At 36.2% G+C, this 24,927-nt stretch overlaps 1 protein-coding gene across 4 annotated transcripts in view; it reads right to left on the bottom strand.

Annotated features, from left to right (window-relative positions):
• Positions 1-24,927, bottom strand: part of USP47 (ubiquitin specific peptidase 47) — a 105,600-nt gene that overhangs the window by 22,758 nt on the left and 57,915 nt on the right. For 2 of the 4 annotated variants that reach the window (XM_027563286.1, XM_027563288.1), the window contains 7 exons: positions 8,770-8,865; positions 8,536-8,688; positions 5,940-6,104; positions 4,068-4,199; positions 3,558-3,634; positions 2,957-3,012; positions 435-547 (listed from right to left, as the gene is read on the bottom strand). In XM_027563286.1, coding sequence (XP_027419087.1) covers positions 435-547; positions 2,957-3,012; positions 3,558-3,634; positions 4,068-4,199; positions 5,940-6,104; positions 8,536-8,688; positions 8,770-8,865 — 792 coding nt within the window. Of the gene's footprint in view, positions 1-434; positions 548-2,956; positions 3,013-3,557; positions 3,635-4,067; positions 4,200-5,939; positions 6,108-8,535; positions 8,689-8,769; positions 8,866-24,927 lie in introns of all 4 variants that reach the window. The other 2 variants (XM_027563284.1, XM_027563287.1) reach the window with 1 other exon arrangement.

Here is a 24,927-nt window from a genome sequence, read left to right as displayed (position 1 = left end):
CTCTCCTACTGATATACATTCAAGTTGTTTCCAATTTTTCCCTAATTTGGAAAATACTGTGGAGTATGCCGTGGTAGTCAAAGTTTTTACTGCACTGTAATTATTTCATTAGATGATATTTTTTAAGAGAATCATATGAAAGAATATAAATTCGCTTTAAGGCTCTTGATAAATGTAATGCAAATATCAGACAGAAAGTTTTATAAATTTATTCTTGTAGAAGAATGTTACAAAGTTCATCTCATTGTAACCTTACCAGCACTATCATCACTACATTACTGGTTTTTTATGCATAAAATAAAATCACTTTACCTCAGTAATATAGTTGGTTACATTGCTTAATGATTACACAACTCAATGAGTAAGTTTTGAGAAACGCAGTTAAGCAAAGTTTAATAGCACTTTTTAATTAAAAGTAAATTAGGAAATCCAACCTTGCATGTATTGCGCTCAATTTCTCGTTGCCTCTTTTCTTGTTCTTCCAATTCTCTCTCTCTCTGCACCAAGTTTTTAATATGTTCTGGATACTCATCTACTTCTAGAAATTCTATTAATAGTAAAAACAGGGTAAAACAGTGCCACAGAGACTGAGCTTCCTTTATACAATTTTGTTCTACTATATTTCCAGAGAATATACTTCTACTACAGCTGTTATTAAAATTTACTTCAATTACAGCAGTCTTTCAACGTGGAACACAAACTCCTCCCAGACAACGGTGAAGAGGTAGTTAATGAGGACACATGGTTAGGCTTCAAAAAAGCCGATCTTTACCTATATACCTCTTGGCTCCTGACAACTCGAGCAGGTAAATGAAGATTTTTGGAGTGAAAAAGCCTCCCTTAAACTTGAAAATAAAAGCACTTTTGATTTCAACTAGTGCTATCACGAAATTGTGCAACCTTGGGCAGGTTTACTTCTCCAAACCTTGGTTTTTCTCAGCTTATTAATAGCACCTACCACAAAGAGTTATTATCTGGGATAAAATGAAATGTAATAAATACTGTTGATACACTTTACCACAAATGGTATTTATTTTATTATTATTCACTAATATGATCATCTTTCCTTTGTTCTCAAAGCAGTCTTTTAGCTGCCTTCTTTAGTAAGGGAGGCACCGTTCTTTTTTTTATTGTTATTTATTTATTTTTGGCTGCACTGGGTCTTCACTTTTCGCGTGGGCTTTCTCTAGTGGTGGCGAACAGGGCCTACTCTTTCTCGTGGTGCATGGCCTCCTCGTTGTGGTGGCTTCTCCTGTTGCAAACACAGGCTCTAGGTGCACGGGCTTCAGTAGTGGCAGCACGTGCGCAGGCTGAGTAGTTGCAATATGTGAGTGTAGGCGCAATAGTTGTGGCACACAAGCTTAGTTGCTCTTGACAGATGCAATCTTCCCAGACCAGGGAGCGAACCCATGACCCCTGCCGTGGCAGGTGGATTCCTACCCACTGTGTCATCAGGGAAGTTCCCAGCTGCCTTCTAATCAAAGAACTTCAAATGTAACTCAAAGTGTTAGAAGTGACAGTATGAGATTATGACACTGTTTAATAAAGCCAATGATTGCTGGGCATTAAAAAGGGAGAACAATTTATGATTAAAAAAAAAATCACTCCTCTTTGGAAGGTAAAAATCCACTGTTTTTAGAAATAAGCTCTAATTTAAAAAACATTCTGCATTATACATACAGTGCCCCCTGGTGCTTTATCACAAAACTAGAGTTGGGGGAGCAGATAAAAGAATGCTGAATTATTGCACTACTGAAAACACATGGGATACTGAGGGCCACAGAAGACACAAACTATAATCCTGGTCCTCCCTCCGGACAGTTACAACCTTGGACAAGTCACTCTCTGGGTATAGTTTCTTTATGTGTAAAGTGAAAATGAACACTTTTACTCTGAAATCTCTATTCTGAAATGAGTTCTCATTGTAATTTCTTTTTTCTCTTTCTTATAATTACATTGTAAATTATTGAACAGCCCCTATACAGCAGTCCCTGAATCATATCATTGGTGAAAAGATAAATAAGTCCTAGGCCTTGCAACAACTGAATTCACAATCTCATGAGGGTTCATGAAAATGTAAACAAAAACATTAATTAGACTGCTTAAAAGACTTACTTATAGTATGGCAATTTCTAAACAAAGGAAATATGTTGAAATCAAAGACAATAATTATACTAATTGTGAAAATATGAGCAGACATATCACCTGTCTATATCTCTATGTACACACACACACACATCATACACCTATCTGCAAATACTGTTTCTGTCAAGATCAGAGTTAGCAAGAAAACATAAGAACTGTAATTTTTTAAAGTAGCAATTACAAAAGGAAAAAAGAAAGGCAAATCCACATGCTTTGTACACAGTATTATTTTTAAGATTAATAAAATTAAAAATATAAAGGATGCATACTCGACTCTTAAAATTTTACTTGCTTTTTAAGCAAATAAGCAAAGATATTTAACTCTAGTATGAAATTAAATGCTTAAAATTTTATCTCAATTTTCTATAACAATGCTATAAAATACTAAAAAAAAACCCCCTATAACATCCCCATTTCACATATGTGGAAAGTAAGACTTAGAAAAGTTAAATAAATAATTTCCTCTGGGACATGCAAATTGTGAGTTATGACGGCTACACAGATCAGGGACCGTCATCACTGCACCAAACTACACAGAATACAATCTTACTGGAAATAAATATATCCAATGTGCATAATGCAGAGTAAGTTAAGTTTTGTCTCTTAGTGGTTACAAAGAAAAGTTCAACTTTTTCCCAAATGCTTTTACCAGTTAGTATTACCTCAAAACTATCTTTATAATTAATTCTCTACACATAAAAAATTTAAAGTCCTATCATTTAAAAGTAGTTATCTGGGTATATAAAGCTTGCAAAAAAACCAAACTTGTTTAAAACACAGACAAAAATCAAGTAACTGTATGTCAACATACTTGCATTTCTTGCTGGGTCCTTCAATCTATATATCAGCATATATGCATTTGTGGAGCTAGTAAAAACATAAAAATGATTAATGGGGACAAAAAGTTGACTGTAAAGATTCCATTTCCTAGCATCAAATTTTTACTTTAAATAGAAGTTTTTTCATTGTTTCAAACAATTAAAAATAATGTAGTCTTGAACAGGTTCAGATTTAAACATTCTAGGAAAAAAGACTACTTTGACACATTTATGAGAAAATCCTCTGTCTTCTCTTGGTAATACAGTAAAATCTTCAAAAAACCTTTGTCCCTGAATGACTGCTTCAGTTAAGCCAGTAGGCAGCAAATTTTTTTTACGGAAAAGGGCCAGATGGTAAAAGCCATAGGCTTTGTGGGCAACTCTGCTATTGTGGTGGGAAAAGATGAACATACTGTATTTAAACCAACGAGCATGGTGGTGTTTCAATAAAACCATTTTCAAAAACTGTAGGCAGGCTGAATCTGGCCCATAGGTTACAGCTTGTTGACCCCTGGGTTAAATCTTTTTAGTGCATAAAATGTTGAAAAGCTTGTAATTCTAATTTATGAACAGTAAAACCAGGAAGTTATTTACCTTGCAAAAGCACTGGAGTAATATCCTCTGCTTCCTGAAGATCCACCGTGTGTTTTCTTAATGTCCTCTTGTGTTATCTAAAAGTTGTTACAGTACTTACTTTTTTTGGTACCATCTAACACCTTTATGTCAATATGAACTCAAGTTTTAACCTCAGAGTTAAAAAGACCACACAGATACCATTTCTCAAAATGTAATCATAATCAGTGGCTACTAACGGTCAGTCATTTCTAGTCCTCTTAAATAGGCAGCCCACATGAAGGCTCAAGCCAAGAAGAAAATTGGGAATCTATCTCTACAACACTCAACAAGTTCAAAATAAAACAAAACAAGGAGATAACAATAAACAAAGGAAATTTACTGAAAACAAAAACAAAAGACTGATTAGGAATGTGTCTTAAAATGCTTCACTGGACAGACTGTCTCACATTTTTAATAAACCCTTCTACTGATGAGAAACATCCCTACTCCTGTCTTTCAGAATAATAATCTTAAAAAATTCCTCCTTACCCTGCTGACATGTTGATCATTGAAGCTGTACCATTGCTCATCACTGAAAGACTTTATGCAAGCATAATAATGGCCACCAGCAGCACTCCCTGAATGAACCATAACGGAGAAGAGCTCATAGATCAAGGAATTCTAAGGAAAAAAAAAAGTAACTCAGAGCAGAGGAGAAACACAAAACTGTAATTTGTATATTTCTTATTCTCTACTAAAACACAGTGAGGTAATACGTTGGTTGTTGCTATTTATTTATGGCAAATCAACTTTTCTCCAAGATCATTAAATGGTAATTCACCACATAATTTTATATACCACCAGTTTCATTCGACATATTCTTTCACATTTTATTTATGCTATAACCTTTAGAACAGTGCATAACTGAGATATAAATTTATATATTTATGTAAAAAGAAGAAAATAGTCTGAAATTTTAGAAGCAGATGCTTAACATGAGACTATTTTGATATGCACATCAAAATCAATACATTTCAACTAACATTTTTAAAAATTTAAATAAGATGATTTTGAACATCTTTTTTTTTTTTTTTTACCATCTTCTAATGTATTTATGTAGTATCTGTAATACACTAATCTATTGATTTGATGTCTCTCAGGTATGCAAAGCTGGTTCAACATTAGAAAATCAACCAATGTAAACCAGGCTAAAGAAGACAAATTATATGATCATAATCAATTGAATCCAGAACAGCATTTGGCAAAATCCAAACCCATCCATGACAAAGACTCTCAACTAACTAGGAAGAGAGGAACATCCTCAAATTGATAAAGAACATCTACAAAAAACCCATAAAACCTATGAAAGAGCCAATATCATACTTAATGACGAGAGACTGAATACTTTCCTCCTGAGACTGGGAATAATAAGGCAAGAGTGTCTTCTCTCACCATTCCTATTCAACACGGTATGGGAATTCCTATCCAGTGGAACAAGACAAAGGGAAAAAAAAGATAAGACATAATTGTCTATGTAGAAAAACCAGGCAAGGGGTAGATTTAGCTCTTGAGCCATAGTTTTCCAACTCTTGTTTGAAAGCAATGATCTTTATATCAAGTTATGATATATCTGTTACATTATTCATCACAGCAATTCACACTCATTTATCTGCCCTGAAAGAAACAGATAATTTTAAAAGGTAAAGCGTAGTGGTAATGGTGATGAGAATAATGGTCTTGGTCTAAAAACAGATTTATTCAAGTGAAACTCCATTCTTAAACACTGCCTTAAAAAAGCCTGTATTTAATACGACTGTGTAAGACCTGAATTCATGATCAGTCTTCAGACTGGCAATGCATTATTCACACCAGGCTCAAGACATTTGATTTGTAATTCTACCCTCAAAAAAGTAAATTACACAAATGTGAAATGGTTTGAAAAACCTTAAAAATCACTGACCTAGTAACAAAAAAAATTCTATCCTAGATATTATTCAGTCTTGTAGTTTTTAAATTATAATCCATGGAATTATATCATTTTTTGAAGTCCCTTAAGGGCTGTCATAGGGCAGGGGAAGGAAACTGAGGGGTTCCCTATCTAAAAAAGATTAATTCTCTTATTGTTTCAGAAAGGATTCTATAGCCAGAATTTTTTAAATGAACAAATCTAGCCTCATGCTTTCAATTTGCTATATGAGAAAACGCTGATATAAGATTTAGAGCCTTGCTGTTACTTCAAAGGCCAGTGACAGTTCAGTGTCTCAGAAGTCAATGCTCCCACCTGTAAGCAGTTTTTCCTAAAGTTTAATTTTGATTATATATGCCTAAAAACAGTAGCAATTAAATTTTTTTAAGAGAATTATAATAGCAGCTCAGCAATTACTTTATTCTTTCAACTAAAAACCACAAATTATAAAATACCTTCTCAAGTCCAGGTTTTGGAATCTTTTCAGTTCCGCTATTGTTTTCAAGGCAGATTCCTTCATCAACGCCGTCGTCATTGGAGAAATCATTGCTCATCTGATCACTGTGACAACTGCCTTCATTTTCGGCTCCACTGTCAGTGCAACTTTCAGTCTGAGGAGACTTCTTAATAAAACATAATTATCTTACAATTATAAGGCAAATAAAGGGAAAATATAAACCTTTTAATTTATATGCTGTGAACTTTTTTGCAAAATTTAAGACACTATTGCTAATAAAAATACTTATTCTACTTTAAGCATATTTATTTTCTCTTAAAAAAGTGAGACCTTAAACAAAAAAGTGTATTTTAAAACCATTTCTGTTAACATCCTTATTAACATCCTCTATTAACAAATTATTGATTCAGAATTCTACTAAACCTCATTTATGCTACAGTTGCAAAGTAACAGTATAAAACTACCATTTATTTCATCAAAAACCATAAAAGCAGAGAACCTAAGCTCCAAAGTGAGCTTCTGTTGTTCTCAAATCCCAAAAGAACACCATCTCCTTTCTTGAACAAAAAGTGCCATTCAGTTTATCACTATGCTAGGTATTACAGACAATTAGAAAAACAAGATACTGTCTCAAGAATGTTATTCTCCAGTTATAGGAGGCAGAAATGCAACAACAGTAAATAATACTTTTCCATGCTTTTATGATTTTTAAATCTCTTTCAGACAAATTTAACTTAAAGAATTCTTCCTAGAAATCCTCAAACAACTCCTTCCTCCCTTCTCCTTAAATATTTTAAATACAAAGTTTGAAAACTCTTCTCTAAAATGTAGGCCCTTGATATGCTTAAGGCGCTGCATAGAAGTTCTTGAATTAACCAAGCAATATGTAGTAAGTACCAACTTTTTACCAAGAATTTTGTTCTAAGGATTACATCTAACATATAGTCTTCATTCTTCAAGAAAGTCTGGTTCAAGGAAAAATGGAAATGAAAACCAACTTTAGAATTCTACACGAAGTTCAAAGAGATCATTCCCAAAACCTCTTTTAACTAAGCCAGAACACCTACTCTTCTCCCAAGAAATGGACCTATAACTTTCTCAAAGTTCCTGTCAAACCTTCTGTCTCAGTTTTTTTTCTCTTGGAAAAGCCTTCCTTTTACAAGAACTACATTAGGAATATAAGAAGACCAATCTAATACTGATCTCCAAGTAGGAAATCTCCTTTGAAAGTTTGGTATACTAGGGATAGATTTCCTAGCTTAAGCACAAGTATTTGAGATATTATTTTAAATTAAACCTTTCAAAATATTACCTGGACACAGGTACCATTCAATGAACATTTACTCTATGTAAGGCAATCTCTTCTTAGAAAAGCTATAAAAATCAATTATCATCCTTACTTTACAGACAGGGAAAGTGAAGCTCAGAAAATAATTTGATTCTTAGTAGTTAAGAGCATAAATAAAATTTGAGAATGTTTGAAATTATTTTTGAGCCTCTGGGAAAAGGCATTTTTTAACTACTGTGATGAATTCCAATCAGAAAAAAATGCTTTATGGCAGTTTTGAGAATAAGAAAGATTTATCACTATCTAACAACTATGTTAAATGGCTGTACATATTCCTAATAACTAAATCAGAGGAGTTTCCAAATGAATAGAATGGGACATTATGAATCCTTTACTGGATAAGGACAGAGGAACCAGAGAATTTGGGGAGGTCAATGAGTAGAAGAAATTAATTAGCATTATCTGTGCCTTCAAAGTCTCATTCTCAAACTATATTTAATTTTAAATTCTTTATCTTAAAAGTGTTAATTTAAAAACTAATTAAAAATATCTTTATTATCTAGGTTTATAACCTAGCCAATTTATGAGCTGGTAAACCTTAAGTGGCTTCCCTGTTGGCTCAGCCGTAAAGAATCCGCCTGCCAGTGCAGGAGACATGGCTTCAATCCCTGGGTCGGGAAGATCCCCAGGAGAAGAAATGGCAACCCACTCCAGTATCCTTGCCAGGAAAATCTCATGGACAGAAGGGCCTGGTAGGCTGCAGTCCATGGGGTCACAAAGAGTTGGACATGACTTACTGACTAAACAACAACAACAACAAAACCTTAAATGAGAACCCAGAAAACTTAATGATTGAAAAAGTCACTAAGACAAAACAAGAAATTTAAGGCCACAGTACCCATTTTGCTTGTTCATTCAATACACTGTATTTGTTCTGTTTATCGTGTACCAGAAACACAAATGCAGCCCATCTCTAGACTGCTATATTTCAATAACTAAGCAAGTTATGAAATATAAGAGACTGGTGGTCCAGTGGCTAAGATTTCAAGCTCCTCCTGCGGGGGCCTGGGTTCGATCCCTGTTGATGGAACTAGAGATCCCTCAGGCTGTAACTAAGATCAAAGATCCCACATGCTGCAACTAAGACCTAGCAGAGTCAAATAAACAAACATGCTTTTCAAAGAGAGAAAGTTATGAAACATAAGATTATCTACTCAAATAAATAATTTCAGTTTTAATATCCTGTCTTTTCAAAGAATATCACGTTACTCTGATCAAAACTGAAGTATAATTTTTAAGTATTTACCTCATCCTCAACATCAATAAATGTACTCATATCTAGTTCCTCAGGAAACGTCATCCGATCATTCAATTTAATCCTGTGCATGGTTGTATAGTCAAAATCAAACCTTTTCAATTGTAAGGTCAGAAGATAAGGGAAATGCAAAAACCGAAGACCCTAAAAAAAAAGTGGGGAGAATCTACTGAATACTGAATATTATCTCAGATAATTAAATATTAATTTCTACATGGCATCTACCTTTCGTGCATCACACTTCTTCTTACAACGTTCACAAAAATATTGATTTGGGCCATCCAGGATCTCTGGCTGAATAAATGCATGCAATGCTTCTTCCTAGTTAGAAAACAAATTGTTGTATAATTATTGTGAAATATTATAATGTTAAAGTCCTGAATATAAAAAAATTTTAATTACCAAAATACTCATAAACAGAATGGCTAGAAAATTAAGAATTCAAATGCAAAAAAGGGAAAAAAGTATCAACAACAAAATGATTTTATCATTATAAAACAGCAAAAAATTACTTTATTTCATTCTGTATGAGTGCTACGTTTCCTGGTCTTGCACATCAGTCATCTCTGCTTAATTGTCATAGACTTTACATTGTGGTTTTTGGCTAAATAATCTAACAGATCCTCACTCTTTAGATTAAAAAGTAATTCCACACTTAAAAAAGCAGTTGCATACGTCACTGCATTCTTCTAATAAAAGGAGACTATTTTAAACTGCACAGTTAAAACACAGTGCTCTGAGTGTACATTATCTGTACACTTAAAAATCTAATCATTTCTTTCATCACTACATTTAGGGTCAGTTAGTAATTCGCCACTGTACTAATTAGAAAGATTGAAAACTATTGTGCAGCCATCTCACTGCTTGTCAGATACTGCTCCACTTGAAAATGTATGAGAGCTCCTGGACTGTTCACCTAGCGGAACCACGTGGTTCTCTTTTTCTCCATACAGCTTTAAGACAGAAGCAAGAAACCTGTATGAATATTGTTGAAGAATCAGTAGGTATAAAATTTTTAATTTTTCAACATTGACTTTTTGCAATTAAAAAAGTTTCAGTTAGTACAACATATATGATTGGTATATATATGGTAGCTTGGCTGGCAATCTGCCTGCAATGCAGAAGATCCCAATTTGATTCCTGGGTCGAGAAGATCCTCTGGAGAAGGGATAAATTAGATAACCACTGCAGGATTCTTGGGCTTCCCTGGTGGTTCAGCTGGTACAGAATCAGACTGCAATGTGGGAGACGTGGGTTCAATCCCTGAGTTGGGAAGATCCCCTGGAGAAGGAAACAGCTACCTACTCCAGTATTCTGGCAAGGAGAATTCCATGTACTGTATAGCATATAAGGTTGGATTGCACAATTTCATTTGATATCACCTTTATTCCTCACACATGGTCTAAGGACATGGTTTGACAATATTTATTACATATAAAGAAAAAGAAGTGAATCACTAAGACAAAATATCTTCAAAAATTTTTTTGCTATAGAACAAGTTGTTCCTCAAAAGGTAAGTGAGCTTGATCTGGCAAAATGGAGTTAGTGTAAAAACAGCTACCAAGTATATAAAATTCACATAATCCTCAGTATAGCTCATTTTGGAATAAGATTAAAAAATTACAAAAAAATATACAAAATGCTTCTAACACCAGTTCAGTTCAGTTCAGTTCAGTCGCTCAGTCGTGTCTGACTCTGCGACCCCATGAATCGCAGCACGTCAGGCCTCCCTGTCCATCACCAACTCCCGAAGTTCACTCAGACTCACGTCCATCGAGTCACTGATGCCATCCAGCCATCTCATCCTCTGTCGTCCCCTTCTCCTCCTGCCCCCAATCTCTCCCAGCATCAGAGTCTTTTCCAATGAGTCAACTCTTCGCATCAGGTGGCCAAAGTACTGGAGTTTTAGCTTTAGCATCATTCCTTCCAAAGAAATCCCAGGGCTGATCTCCTTCACAATGGACTGCTTGGATCTCCTTGCAGTCCAAGGGACTCTCAAGAGTCTTCTCCAACACCACAGTTCAAAAGCATCAATTCTTCGGCACTCAGCTTTCTTCACAGTCCAACTTTCACATCCATACATGACCACAGGAAAAACCATAACCTTGACTAGACGGACCTTTGTTGGCAAAGTAATGTCTCTGCTTTTGAATATGCTATCTAGGTTGGTCATAACTTTCCTTCCAAGGAGTAAGTGTCTTTTAATTTCATGGCTGCAGTCACCATCTGCAGTGATTTTGGAGCCCAAAAAAATAAAGTCTGACACTGTTTCCACTGTTTCCCATGAAGTGATGGGACCAGATGCCATGATCTTTGTTTTCTGAATGTTGAGCTTTAAGCCAACTTTTTCACTCTCCACTTTCATCACAGGCTTTTTAGTTCCTTTTCACTTTCTGCCATAAGGGTGGTGTCATCTGCGTATCTGAGGTTATTGATATTTCTCCCCGCAATCTTGATTCCAGCTTGTGCTTCTTCCAGCACAGCATTTCTCATGATGTACTCTGCATGTAAGTTAAATAAGCAGGGTGACAATATACAGCCTTGACGTACTCCTTTTCCTATTTGGAACCAGTCTGTTGTTCCATGTCCAGTTCTAACTGTTATTTCCTGACCTGCATATAGGTTTCTCAAGAGGCAGGTCAGGTGGTCTGGTATTCCCATCTCTTCAAGAATTTTCCACAGTTTACTGTGATCCACACGGTCAAAAGCTTTGGCATACTCAATAAAGCAGAAATAGATGTTTTTCTGGAACTCTCTTGCTTTTTCCATGATCCAGCGGATGTTGGCAATTTGTTATCTGGTTCCTCTGCCTTTTCTAAAACCAGCTTGAACATCTGGAAGTTCACGGTTCACATACTGTTGAAGCCTGGCTTGGAGAATTTTCAGCATTACTTTACTAGCGTGTGAGATGAGTGCACTTGTGTGGCAGTTTGAGCATTCTTTGGCATTGCCTTTCTTTGGGAGCTTCTAACTTCACCCATCTCCAATTTTGTCCTCAGAACACAAAGAAGCATTAATAGGGTTGGGGAGGGAGACCAAAAATAGCCAGCCTTTCTCCATATATTCAAGTAGTTTACAGGAGGTCATAGAAATGAACACATTTAGAAAATGATTTTTTCCCCTTCTAGAGCATATTTTAAGTATGAAAAAGGCAAATTCTTCAAAAACATAAGAGCAAAAGAAGCTTTAAGAGCAATCACATCTATAGCTTAACACAGACTGATAAAAATCAGTTGAGCTTTCCAAATGGAAACTGAACTAGTACAACACTTGATATATTTTTTAAAAAGGGGGAGAGTGAGAAAATTACATAACTCAAATTCTACTTTATGAAACTATATGTATGTACTGATTTCTGGCTTATAGTTCACAATCAGAGCTACAATTTTTAAAATTTAAAAACCAGAGAAAAATTTGAACAACAGGAAATTCCCTTAAACATTTTACCCAGACTCACCAACTTTTAACCTTTTGCTACCTCTGCTTTATCATTCTCCCACCTACACTCACATCATGTGTTTTTCCAAAGCACTTGAGAGCAGGTTCATACACGCTTTCCCCGTTAATCTTCAATGTGACTTTTTAAGAAAAAGGATATTCTTATAAAAACAAAGGAGTTAATCAAATTCAGGAAAATTTAATATTGGTAATTTGTCAGTCCATACTCCAATTCTGTCAATTATTCTAATAATGTCCTTTACAGTATTTCTCCCCATCCAGTACAGAATCAAATCCAGGAACAAAGTCTGCATTTGGATGACCGCCTCTTCAGATTCATTTTATCAGAACAGTTCCAAAGCCTTTCTTTCATGATATTAACAATTTTTGAAGAGGCTAGGTTATCTTATAAAATGTTCCACAATTTGGGTTTGTTTGATGTTCCTCACAGTTAAATTCAGTTTATGCCTTCCTTACTAAACTACTACGTAAGTAATGATGTACTCACATAAGTAATGATGTACTCTTCAAAGGGTATCACAGTCAAAGGGCATGATGTCCTTAACATCCCTATTGGTGATACTAACTTCAATCACCTGGTCAAGGCATTGCCCAGTTTCTTCACTATATATGGTTATTACATTTTCCTCTTTCCAACTAATAAGCAATTTTTTTAAAAATTTTATTTTATTTTTAAACTTTACATAATTGTATTAGTTTTGCCAAATATCAACATGAATCCACCACAGGCATACATGTGTTCCCCATCCTGAACCCTCCTCCCTCCTCCCTCCCCACACCATCCCTCTGCGTCGTCCCAGTGCACCAGCCCCAAGCATCTAGTATCGTGCATCGAACCTGGACTGGCAACTTGTTTCTTACATGATATTCTACATGTTTCAATGTCACTCTCCCAAATCTTCCCACCCTCTCCCTCTCCCACAGAGTCCATAAGACTGTCCTATACATCAGTGTCTCTTTTGCTGTCCCGTACACCAGGTTATTGTTACCATCTTTCTAAATTCCATATATATGCGTTAGTATACTGTATTTATGTTTTTCCTTCTGGCTTACTTCACTCTGTATAATAGGCTCCAGTTTCATCCACCTCATTAGAACTGATTCAAATGTATTCTTTTTAATGGCTGAGTAATACTCCATTGTGTATATGTACCATAGCTTTCTTATCCATTCATCTGCTGATGGACATCTAGGTTGCTTCCATGTCCTGGCTATTATAAACAGTGCTGCGATGAACATTGGGGGTACACGTGTCTCTTTCCCTCCAACTAATAAGCAATTTTTAAGGAGACACTTGGGAGACCATATAAAAGTACTGGGCCTTAACAAGTTTTCACCTTGGTTTAGCATCCATTATTGGATTCTTGCTTAACCCAAATTTTAATGTTTTGTAAGTCAATTCGACGATCTTTTACTTTTAACAGGGAATTTAAACCCATCTAATAGGACCAATGTTTTACTCCATCTCAGTCACTATTGTGTATTTTAATTATTCTATTAATATTTACTCTTTTTTCCTACATGGTGCTTTTCTTTGCTGTTTTTCTACGTTTTCTTTTGGTATTTAGGAAGGCTAGTAATTTGTTCTAATGTATTTATATACACTTTTGCTAGTATTCTTAACCCTTCCTCCTCCTTTTCCTTAAGTTTTTAGTGTCTAGACTGCCAATTTTAAATGGTATCCTGGTCTCCCCCCATTTAACCGTCTCCTCATTCTATACCCCCTTCTCTTTTTTCTTTTCCTTTTTTAAGAGAGGCATTCTTTGTACATCAAGATACAGTATTTCATACTTTCTTCTATCATGTCCTCACCCTTGTTTTATTTAGTCCTTAATTCTATATATTAAATGCTCACAGTCCTTTTGCTGAAGCTTCCCCAGTGGTCTCTTGGGTGGGTGGAGCTCACCCTCTAATAAACTCAAGGCTTACAGATAAAATAATCAATGAGTCCCCCAATATTCAAAGTTTGATTTTCTACTGCCATAATAATTGAAGAAAAATTTGGCTAGATAGCAAATCCTTGGCTTACAATTTTTACTTCCTTGAAACTGCTATTCTGTTGCTATGACTTGCATGTTGCTCTTCAAAAATATGATGCCAGTCCAATTTATCCTTCAAGTTTAAAAGTCAATTAAAGTATGTCTCAGAGTTGATCATTCCAGATCTGTTTTTCCAGGCATGTTGAGGGCAGGGGGGAAGGAATCTTTCAAAAAGTTGATTAAACTTCCCCAATTCCCAGAAAGTTTTCCTGGATTATAGTTTATAAGTGTTGCTCTACCATGTTTTTATGCTTCACACAGTCCAATTATGTTGGATTCCTTTGCCAGTCTTCCTTTATAATCATTTGCTTTGAGATCTTAATTTTTACTTTATCTCATTTTCTATATTCTTCCTTAGCTTTCATTCCATCCTATTTTCTCTCTAGTATTTTATAACTAGTTCTTCATTTCTAATGTAGTTCCATCTTTTCTTCAATTTCCTTCCTAAGTTCGATCAGCTCACCCTGCATTTCTTGTTTTTCTAATCCATTCCTCTCCTTACATTTTTGAATACCAGGTTCTATTCTGCTTGCTTGGGAATACTTAATTTAGTCCAGAGTACCGTGTTACAGTATCCTATTTTGTGGTTATTTTTTTGAGGTTTCCTTTTTCAGGGCTGTGTTTATTTCCAGACTTATTCATCAGCTGAAATGCTTTAATACGTATATTCTGTTTTCTTTCAACAGCTGTGCTGTTTAATTTTTTTCCCATAGTCATTTTGTGGATGGCATTCTTTAGTTTGTGAGCACATTCTGTTAACTTCAGTTCAGTTCAGTCACTCAGTCGTGTCCAACTCTTTGCGACCCCATGAATCACAGCACACCAGGCCTCCCTGTCCATCACCAACTCCTGGAATTCACTCAGACTCACGTCCATCGAGTCAGTGATGCCATCCAGCCATCTCATCCTCTGTCGTCCGCTTCTCCTCCTGCCCCCAATCCCTCCCAGCATCAGAGTCTTTTCCAATGAATCAACTCTTCGCATCAGGTGGCCAAAGTACTGGAGTTTACGCTTTAGCATCATTCTTTCCAAAGAAATCCCAGGGCTGATCTCCTTCACAATGGACTGCTTGGATCTCCTTGCAGTGCAAGGGACTCTCAAGAGTCTTCTCCAACACCACAGTTCAAAAGCATCAATTCTTCAACGCTCAGCCTTCTTCACAGTCCAACTCTCACATCCATACATGACCATAGGAAAAACCATAGCCTTGACTAGACGGACCTTTGTTGGCAAAGTAATGTCTCTGCTTTTGAATATGCTATCTAGGTTGGTCATAACTTTCCTTCCAAGGAGTAAGTGTCTTTTAATTTCATGGCTGCAGTCACCATCTGTAGTGATTTCGGAGCCCAAAAAATAAAGTCTGACACTGTTTCCACTGTTTCCCCATGTATTTCCCATGAAGTGATGGGACCAGATGCCATGATCTTCATTTTTTGAATGTTGAGCTTTAAGCCAACTTTTTCACTCTCCTCTTTCACTTTCATCAAGAGGCTTTTTACTTAGTAAAGTGCCATTTTGTGAATGGGTAATGGTGAAGAAGAGGCTGGTGTCCCCTTTGATTTTGCAGTATCATTCTCTTCTTCTTTTCTCCTCACTGCTATGACTCAGGGGCATCATCCCTTTTTGGTTTATCTCCTTCTCTAGAAGCAAAATTCCTCCAAGGCTGTCACTTTCTAACCCTTCTCACTCTAAAATTCCTTCTGTGTAGCTGGTGCTATAAACTATCAAGTCCAAGTCTGAGTTCACTATTTTGGCACATACTGCTGTACTTTCTCATTTAAGGGTATTCCATCTTCATTCAAGTCTTCCAATCCCCACTCCTGTTTCATGGAGTCTCTAAAGCGTCCCACTCCATACTCTCCACACACACACACTTGCAACAATACTGGAAGGTCTCCTGGAACTTGATAATTTTGCTATTTTCATGTAATTTAAAGTTCATATTATTCTGTCTCCTAGTATTCCAAAAGGTACGGGTCAGTTGGGTTTTGCTAGTGTTCCTTTTTGCCTATGGTTTGGGGAAGGCATGTGGGATTATGTAGATTCAGACAGCTGAAATTATCCTTTAGATTCACAAGCCAGTTAAAGCTATACTATTAATTTTCTTTAGTTTCCTATTCACTTTTTAAAAAGTTGCCACTAGAATAATTATAAATAAAGATTAGCCAGCCATAAAAATTAGTTTGATCTGTTGATTCAACAAATAAAGTATGTATGGGCTAATGTGGTTATATACATTTATCTTCACCTAATGTGATGAGACAACAAAATCATGCCAAACTATATTTTAGATGCTAAAAAACAAGTTATGGATCATAAAAATGGACCAAAATATAAACACTGTGCCATTATAAATGCACACTCACACACACACAGCAAGCTCACGCTTACCACGAGCTGTCCTCTGGAGTATGGTAAACTATTCTTGAGTCATTTTTCCAAACTAGCTTTGGGTTGACTGTGATTGTTTTTTATCATTCCAGAGTGAAGATAATAGCTTTATTTTCTAGAACTTACACCTCCTTATATATTACACAAAGTGTAACTGTACACAAGTTTTTAGACCCTATTCTTCAGCATTCAGAACATAATATACAGAATTCTTATATCCTTAGTTCTTTGATTAAGAAATATAGAAAATCTAGGTATAGGGCAATCAAAAGATAGAACCAAGAAACAGTATTGCCTATAAATCCTCATTTAACTCTTAACTTACAAATAAAATTCTTTCTCCATCATTCACTACTTCATATTTTATTTTTAAAACTGAACCACAGAAGATAAATTAGAACTACCACTGATAACTATTTTCTAACTGATTTTAATATACTCAGCAATTCTGTGCTACTGATATGCAGTTATGTCTTCCTTACAGAGTCAACTATCTTTCTCAGAATACATACTTTGTATTTCTCTTTAAAGTAGGAAAAAGATTCTATTTTTACTTAAGCTATCTACTTTTAATTGCAATCTTTGAGATTACTGAAGGTTCATATACAATTATAAAAAGTAATACAGAGCCCCCTGTACATGCTGCGATTCCTCCAAATGGTAGGTAACTAGTTTGCAAAACTGTAGTATAATATCACAATCAGGATACTGCCATTGATATAACCCACCAATATTATTCCAGTTTTCTCAGTTTCAGTGTATTCATTTCTCTGTGCATGTGTGTACAGTAAGCTCTATATAATGTTATTACCTGTATAGGCTCATGTATCTACCACCACAGCCAAGAGACTGAACAATTCCTACACCACAAGGATCACTCATGTTGCCCTGTTATAGTAACCACCTACCCATGCTTCCCCTGGGTTCAGCTACTCTATAAGCTCCGGCAATGAATAATCTCTCAATTCTAAAACTGTTGTATCCAAAATGTTATATAAATGAAATCATATGTAATCTTTGGAGATTCGCTTTTGTCATGCAGCATAATTCTCTGGAGATTCGTTCAAGTTTCTGTGTGTATTGCAGTTTGTTCCTTTTTATTAATAAGTAGTATTCTATGGTTTGTATGCACCCCAGTTAATCCATTTACTTGCTGAAGGACATCTGGGCTGATTTCAGTTTTGGAATATTAAAACTGGAGACATTATGAACATCTAATTAGTTTTCATTTTTTTGGGATAATCAAAAGAGTATAATTACTGGAGGTTATGGAATGAGGTTCGTGACACTGTACAGGAGACAGGGATCAAGACCATCCCTATGGAAAAGAAATGCAAAAAAGCAAAATGACTGTCTGGGGAGGCCTTACAAATAGCTGTGAAAAGAAGAGAAGTGAAAAGCAAAGGAGAAAAGCAAAGATATAAACATCTGCATGCAGAGTTCCAAAGAATAGCAAGGAGAGACAAGAAAGTCTTCTTCAGCGATCAATGCAAAGAAATAGAGGAAAACAACAGAATGGGAAAGACTAGGGGTCTCTTCAAGAAAATAAGAGATACCAAAGGAACATTTCATGCAAAGATGGGCTTGATAAAGGACAGAAATGGAATGGACCTAACAGAAGCAGAAGATATTAAGAAGAGATGGCAAGAATACACAGAACTGTACAAAAGAGATCTTCACGACCCAGATAATCACGACGGTGTGATCACTGACCTAGAGCCAGACATCCTGGAATGTGAAAGTCAAGTGGGCCTTAGAAAGCATCACTACGAACAAAGCTAGTGGAGGTGATGGAATTCCAGTTGAGCTATTTCAAATCCTGAAAGATGATGCTGTGAAAGTGCTGCACTCAATATGCCAGCAAATTTGGAAAACTCAGCAGTGGCCACAGGACTGGAAAAGGTCAGTTTTCATTCCAATCCCAAAGAAAGGCAATGTCAAAGAATGCTCAAACTACCGCACAATTGCACTCATCTCACATGCTAGTAAAGTAATGCTGAAAATTCTCCAAGCCAGGCTTCAGCAATATGTGAACCGTGAACTTCCAGATGTTCAAGCTGGTTTTAGAAAAGGCAGAGGAACCAGAGATCAAATTGCCAACATCCACTGGATCATGGAAAAAGCAAGAGAGTTCCAGAAAAGCATCTATTTCTGCTTTATTGACTATGCCAAAGCCTTTGACTGTGTGGATCACAATAAACTGTGGAAAACTGTGAAAGAGATGGGAATACCAGACCACCTGACCTGCCTCTTGAGAAATTTGTATGCAGGTCAGGAAGCAACAGTTAGAACTGGACATGGAACAACAGACTGGTTCCAAATAGGAAAAGGAGGTCGTCAAGGCTGTATATTGTCACCCTGTTTATTTAACTTATATGCAGAGTACATCATGAGAAACACTGGACTGGAAGAAACACAAGCTGGAATCAAGATTGGCGGGAGAAATATCAATAACCTCAGATATGCAGATGATACCACCCTTATGGCAGAAAGTGAAGAGGAACTAAAAAGCCTCTTAATGAAAGTGAAAGAGGAGAGTGAAAAAGTTGGCTTAAAGCTGAACATTCAGAAAACGAAGATCATGGCATCCGGTCCCATCACTTCATGGGAAACAGAGGGGCAAACAGTGGAAACAGTGTAAGACTTTATTTTTCTGGGCTTCAAAATCACTGCAGATGGTGACTGCAGCCATGAAATTAAAAGACGCTTACTCCTTGGAAGGAAAGTTATGACCAACCTAGATAGCATATTCAAAAGCAGAGACATTACTTTGCCAACAAAGGTCCGTCTAGTCAAGGCTATGGTTTTTCCTAAGGTCATGTATGGATGTGAGAGTTGGACTGTGAAGAAGGCTGAGCACTGAAGAATTGATGCTTTTGAACTGTGGTGTTGGAGAAAACTCTTGAGAGTCCCTTGCACTGCAAGGAGATCCAAGTAGTCCATTGTGAAGGAGATCAGCCCAGGGATTTCTTTGGAAGGAATGATGCTAACGCTGAAACTCCAGTACTTTGGCCACCTGATGCGAAGAGCTGACTCACTGGAAAAGACTCTGATGCTGGGAGGGATTGGGGGCAGGAGGAGAAGGGGACGACAGAGGATGAGATGGCCGGACGGCATCACTGACTGATGGACGTTGAGTCTGAGTGAATTCCGGGAGTTGGTGATGGACAGGGAGGCCTGGCGTGCTGTGATTCATGGGGTCGCAAAGAGTCGGACACGACTGAGCTCCCGATCTGATCTGATGGTCACTTCATGTTTAGCTTCATAAGAAACTGCCTATAATACTTCACATTGCCACCAAAAACATGAGTGATCCAGTTTCTCCACACTGTTGCCAGTTTTTTGTGCTGCCATTATTTTTTATTTTAGCCATTCTGTTGGTAGTGTGTTATCTTCATAAGGTTTGAATTTGCACTTGTTTTGTTGCTGTTCAGCTGTCATGTTATGTCCAGCTCTTTGCATTTCCCTAGAGATGCTGAATATCTTTTCCTGTATTTATTTGGTATCTGTATATGCTCTTAGAATGTTTTTGTCTTTTGCCTACTGTCTAAACGGACTGTTTGGGTTTTTTATTACAGTGTTTCGAGATGTCTTTATGTATTCTAAATACTAGTCCTCTGTCAGATATGTGCTTTCCAAATAATTTCTCCCAGTCTGTAGCTTCTCTTTTTATCTTCCTCACTTTGGCTTTCAAAGGGCAAATGTTTTAAAAATTATGTAGAGATACAACTTGTCAATTTTTCCCTTTGTGGACTGTACTTTTTGGTATCAAATCTAAGAATTAATTGCTTAACCCTGTATCTAAAATTTTTTCCTATTTCTCTAAAAGTTTATAACTTTACATTTTATGTTTAAGTCTATGATCCACTTTGAGCTAATCTTTGTACAAGCTGTGAGGTTTAAGTAGAGGTTCAGTTTTATAAATAAAAGTACCCAACTGTTTAACATCATTTGTTGAAAAGATCCTTCTTGTATTGAATTGCACTGTGCCATTCTAAAAAATCAGCTGGGCTATCTGTGTGGATTTATTTCTGGGTTTTCTATTATGTTCCACTGATCTATTGCTTATTCTTCCAATATCAGAAAGCCTTGATTACTGTAAGTATATAATAAGTCTTGAAATCAACTAGACAGATTTTTCTTAATTCTTTTTCCAAAATTCTTTTAGCTATTCTAGCTATTTTATGTTATTTAGAATGAGGTTGAAAAAGTTTGTCAGATTTTGAAAGGAATTCATTAAAATTACACAATTTGGGAGAGAACTGACATCTTCAACATGTGACTCTTTCAATCAATGAGCAGAGTATGTCTCTCCATTCAAATATTACTTTCAGAATTTATAGTTTCCAGTACATAGGTCCAGATCATATTTTGTTATATTTACACATAAGGGTTTTTTTCCCCCCACAACTGTAAACGATATTGTATTTTTAATTTCACTTTCCACATGTTCTTTGTTAATATTTTGAAACACAACTGATTTGTTTATGTTTATCTTATATCTGGCTACCTTCTAAAATCACTTATTGGTTTTCCAGGGTTTTGCTTTGTTTTGACAAATACCTTGGGGTTTTCTATACCAAAAAAAATGTTATTTAAAAAGGCGGAACAATTTTATTTCTTCCTTTAATTGGTATACCTTTTATTTGTTCTTCTTGCCTTATTGTATTGGCTGTGACTTCCAGTACTAAAATGAGTAAGAGCAGACATCCTTGCCGAGATAACCTTGATGTTTTAGGCAGAAAACATTCAGTCTTTCACCACAAAGTATGATGTTAGCTGTAGGTTTTTGAATATGTTCTTTATAAGTTTAAGAAAAATTATCCTCCATTATCAGTTTTTAGGGTTTCTATCATGAGTGGATTATTGAACTCTGTCAAGAGCTTTTTCTAAGTCAATTAATGCGATCATGCCAATTTTCCTGTCTCTGTTAATATGGTAGATTACAGTCAATGATTTTTAAAATACTGACCAGCCTTGAATCCCTGGAATGAACTCTACTTCGTCATGGTATATAATTCTCCTTATATATTGCTTAGCTCTATTTACTAATATTTTGACAAGAATTTTTCCATCTATATGCATTAAGGAAACTGGCTTGGTCATAATTTTGAGGGTTTTTTTGTTGTTGTTGTTTAACTGCCTTTGTCTGGTTTGGTATGAGGATGAGAGGAGCTTCATAAAACACATTGGGGAGAGTTCCTTCCTCTTTTTGAAAGGGGTTGTGAAGAACTGGTGCTCACTGTGCTAAAATATGTGGTACAAGTCTCCAGTGAAAACTTTCCAACTTTACAGATTTTCTTAAGAGATTCTAAATTATGAATTTAATATCTTAACAGTTATGGGGCTATTAAAATTATCTATGCCATATAAGATGAGTACTTTCAAGGCACTGGTTCAACTAAGTCATCAAATTATATGTGCAGAACTGTCCCTTATTATCCTTTTGATATCTACAAGGTTTGTAATAGTAGTAGTTTCAGTCTTAATACTGGAAATGTTTATCTTACCTTTTTCCCCTCTGTCAGTCCTGCTACAGATTTATCAGTTGGATTGATCTTTTCTAATAACTGCTTTTATTGATTTTCTGTTTCCAGTTTCACTGATTTCTGCTCTTTTATTATGTTCTTCCTTCTGCTGGCTTTGGGTTTCTTTTGCTCTTTTTTCCAGGTTAGGTGGACGCTTACATTATTAATACATAACATTTTCTATTTTTTCTTATGGAAGAATTTATATTAAAAGCCAGCATTTAAAGCTATAAATTTTCCTCCCTGTGGTGGCTCAAACAGTAAGGAATCTGCCTGCAATGTGGGAGACCAGGATTCTATCCCTGGGTTGGAAAGATTTTCTGGAGTAGGGAATGGCTACCCACTCCAGTATTCTTGCCTGGAGAATTCTATGGACAGAGGAGCCATGGGGTTGAGAGACTAACACTTTCCTCTCTGTAGTATTGTTTCAGCTGTGTCTCAAAATTTCTGTTACACATCTGCATTTCCATTCAAAATATATATATGTATTTAATTTGCCTCAAGATTTCCTCTTTGACGCATGGATTATTTAGAAGTGCATTGTTTATTTTCCCAATGTTTGGTGATTTTCCAATTAACTGTTATTGATTTCCAATTTGATTCCAGTGTGGAATCACACTCTCTCTGATTTTAATTCTTTTAAATTGAAGTTTGTATTATGGCCCAGGATATGGTCTATCCTCATACGTAGTCCATAGGCACTTGAGAAGAATGTGTACTCTGCTGTTTTCGAGTGCACAGTTTCATATCTATTATAGCTTGTTGGCTGATGATATTGTTAAGTTCCGTATCTTTGTTAATTTTTTGTCTAGAGATTCTACCTATCAATTATTGAGGGCACTGAAGTCTCCAACTGTAACTGTAGATTTGTCAATTTCTCCGTTCATTTTGAAAGGCTTTTTCTTCACATATTTTGCAGCTCTGTAACTTAGTTTGTACACATTTAAGATTGCTGTCTTCTTGATGGACTGACCTTTTTAATCATTATACAATGCCCTTCTTTGTCTCTAGTAATTCTGCTTTAAAGTCAGCTTTATCTCCTTTTAATATAGCCATGCCTCATTTCTCTTGATTAATGTTTACATGATATATAATTTTCAACCCTTTTATTATCAACCTGCCTATTTCAATATACTAAAAGCTGTTTTTTGTACCTAGCATATTGTTGGGTCACATTTTTTAAATCTAATATGCCGATCTCTTCGTTTTACTTGGTATGTATGTTAGTTGCTCAGTCATGTCCAACTCTTTGTGACCCCATGGACTGTAGCTTGCCAGGCTCCTCTGTCCATGGAATTCTCCAGGCAAGAATACTGGAATGGGTTGCCATTCCCTTCTCCAGAGGATCTTCCTGACACAGGGACTGAGTCCAGGTCTCCTGCACTGCGGCCTAATTCTTTACTGTCTGAGCCACCAGGGATGCCCTTTACTTGGTATAGTTAGACTACTTACATGCAACTAAGTTTGCTATTTTAATGTTTTAGTTTGTTTTCTTTTCTGTGCCTTCCTATGGATAACCTGAAAAAAAAATTTGAATTAAATTTTACTTCGATTTATTGATAATGCTTCTGAGTGTACCAACTCTGGGAGTTGGCGATGGACAGGGAGGCCTGGCGTGCTGCAGTTCATGGGGTTGCAAACAGTCAGACACGACTGAGCAACTGAACTCAACTGAACTGATTGTATCTCTTTTTCAGTGGTTGCTCTACATGTTATATTACATACACAAAACTTTTAGTCTATCGGTCCCATTCTTTTAACTGTTCAAGTGAAGTACACTCTGTCTTTTTACCTCTTCCAATTTTGTAATATAATTGTCTTAAATAGTTCCTTTACATATATTTAGAATCACACCAGACAGTGTTATAATTTTGGTTCAAGTATCAAAGATAATTTAGAAAACTCAAGAGGAGAAGGAGCCTATTGTATTACCCTAAGTTTTGCAAGACTGCCGGGAGAAATATCAATAACGTCAGATATGCAGATGACACCACCCTTATGGCAGAAAGTGAAGAGGAAATAAAAAGCCTCTTGATGAAAGTGAAAATGGAGAGTGAAAAAGTTGGCTTAAAGCTCAACATTCAGAAAACGAAGATCATGGCATCTGGTCCCATCACTTCATGGGAAATAGATAGAGAAACAGTGGAAACAGTATCAGACTTTATTTTGGGGGGCTCCAAAATCACTGCAGATGGTGACTGTAGCCATGAAATTAAAAGACTCCTTGGAAGCAAAGTTATGACCAACCTAGACAGCATATTCAAAAGCAGAGACGTTACTTTGCCAACAAAGGTACATCTAGTCAAGGCTATGGTTTTTCCACTGGTCATGTATGGATGTGAGAGTTGGACTGTGAAGAAAGCTGAGTGCCAAAGAATTGATGCTTTTGAACTGTGGTGTTGGAGAAGACTCTTGAGAGTCCCTTGGACTGCAATGAGATCCAACCAGTCCATTCTAAAGGAGATCAGTCCTGGGTGTTCATTGGAAGGACTGATGCTGAAGCTGAAGCTCCAATACTTTGGCCACCTCATGGGCATCACCGACTCGATGGACGTTGTTTGAGTGAACTCCAGGAGTTGGTGATGGACAGGGAGGCCTGGCGTGCTGCGATTCACGGAGTCGCAAAGAGTCGGACACGACTGAGCGACTGAACTGAAGTTTTGCTTTCCATGTTCTTTCTTCATTCCTAATGTTCCAATATGCCTTCCGTTTATCATTTACCATTTAGAGAATTTTCTTTAGCCATTTTTTAAAGGTAGGTCTACTAGTAACAAATTATGTCAGGATTCCCTCATCCAAGAAGGTCTTGATTTCCCTTTCATTCCTGAATAATATTTCTGCTGTGTATAAAACTCTAGTTGACAGCTCTTTTCTTTCAACACTTGAAAAATGTGCTACTTCCTTCTGACCTTCATAGTTTTTGATGACAGTTCTGCTTATGAGAAACCAGATTGTTTTTCCCCCAT

This window comes from Bos indicus x Bos taurus, chromosome 15 (assembly GCF_003369695.1).
Source record: "Bos indicus x Bos taurus breed Angus x Brahman F1 hybrid chromosome 15, Bos_hybrid_MaternalHap_v2.0, whole genome shotgun sequence".
In the NCBI taxonomy this organism is placed as follows: domain Eukaryota; kingdom Metazoa; phylum Chordata; class Mammalia; order Artiodactyla; family Bovidae; genus Bos; species Bos indicus x Bos taurus.
This window is presented reverse-complemented; position numbering and strand designations above follow the sequence as displayed.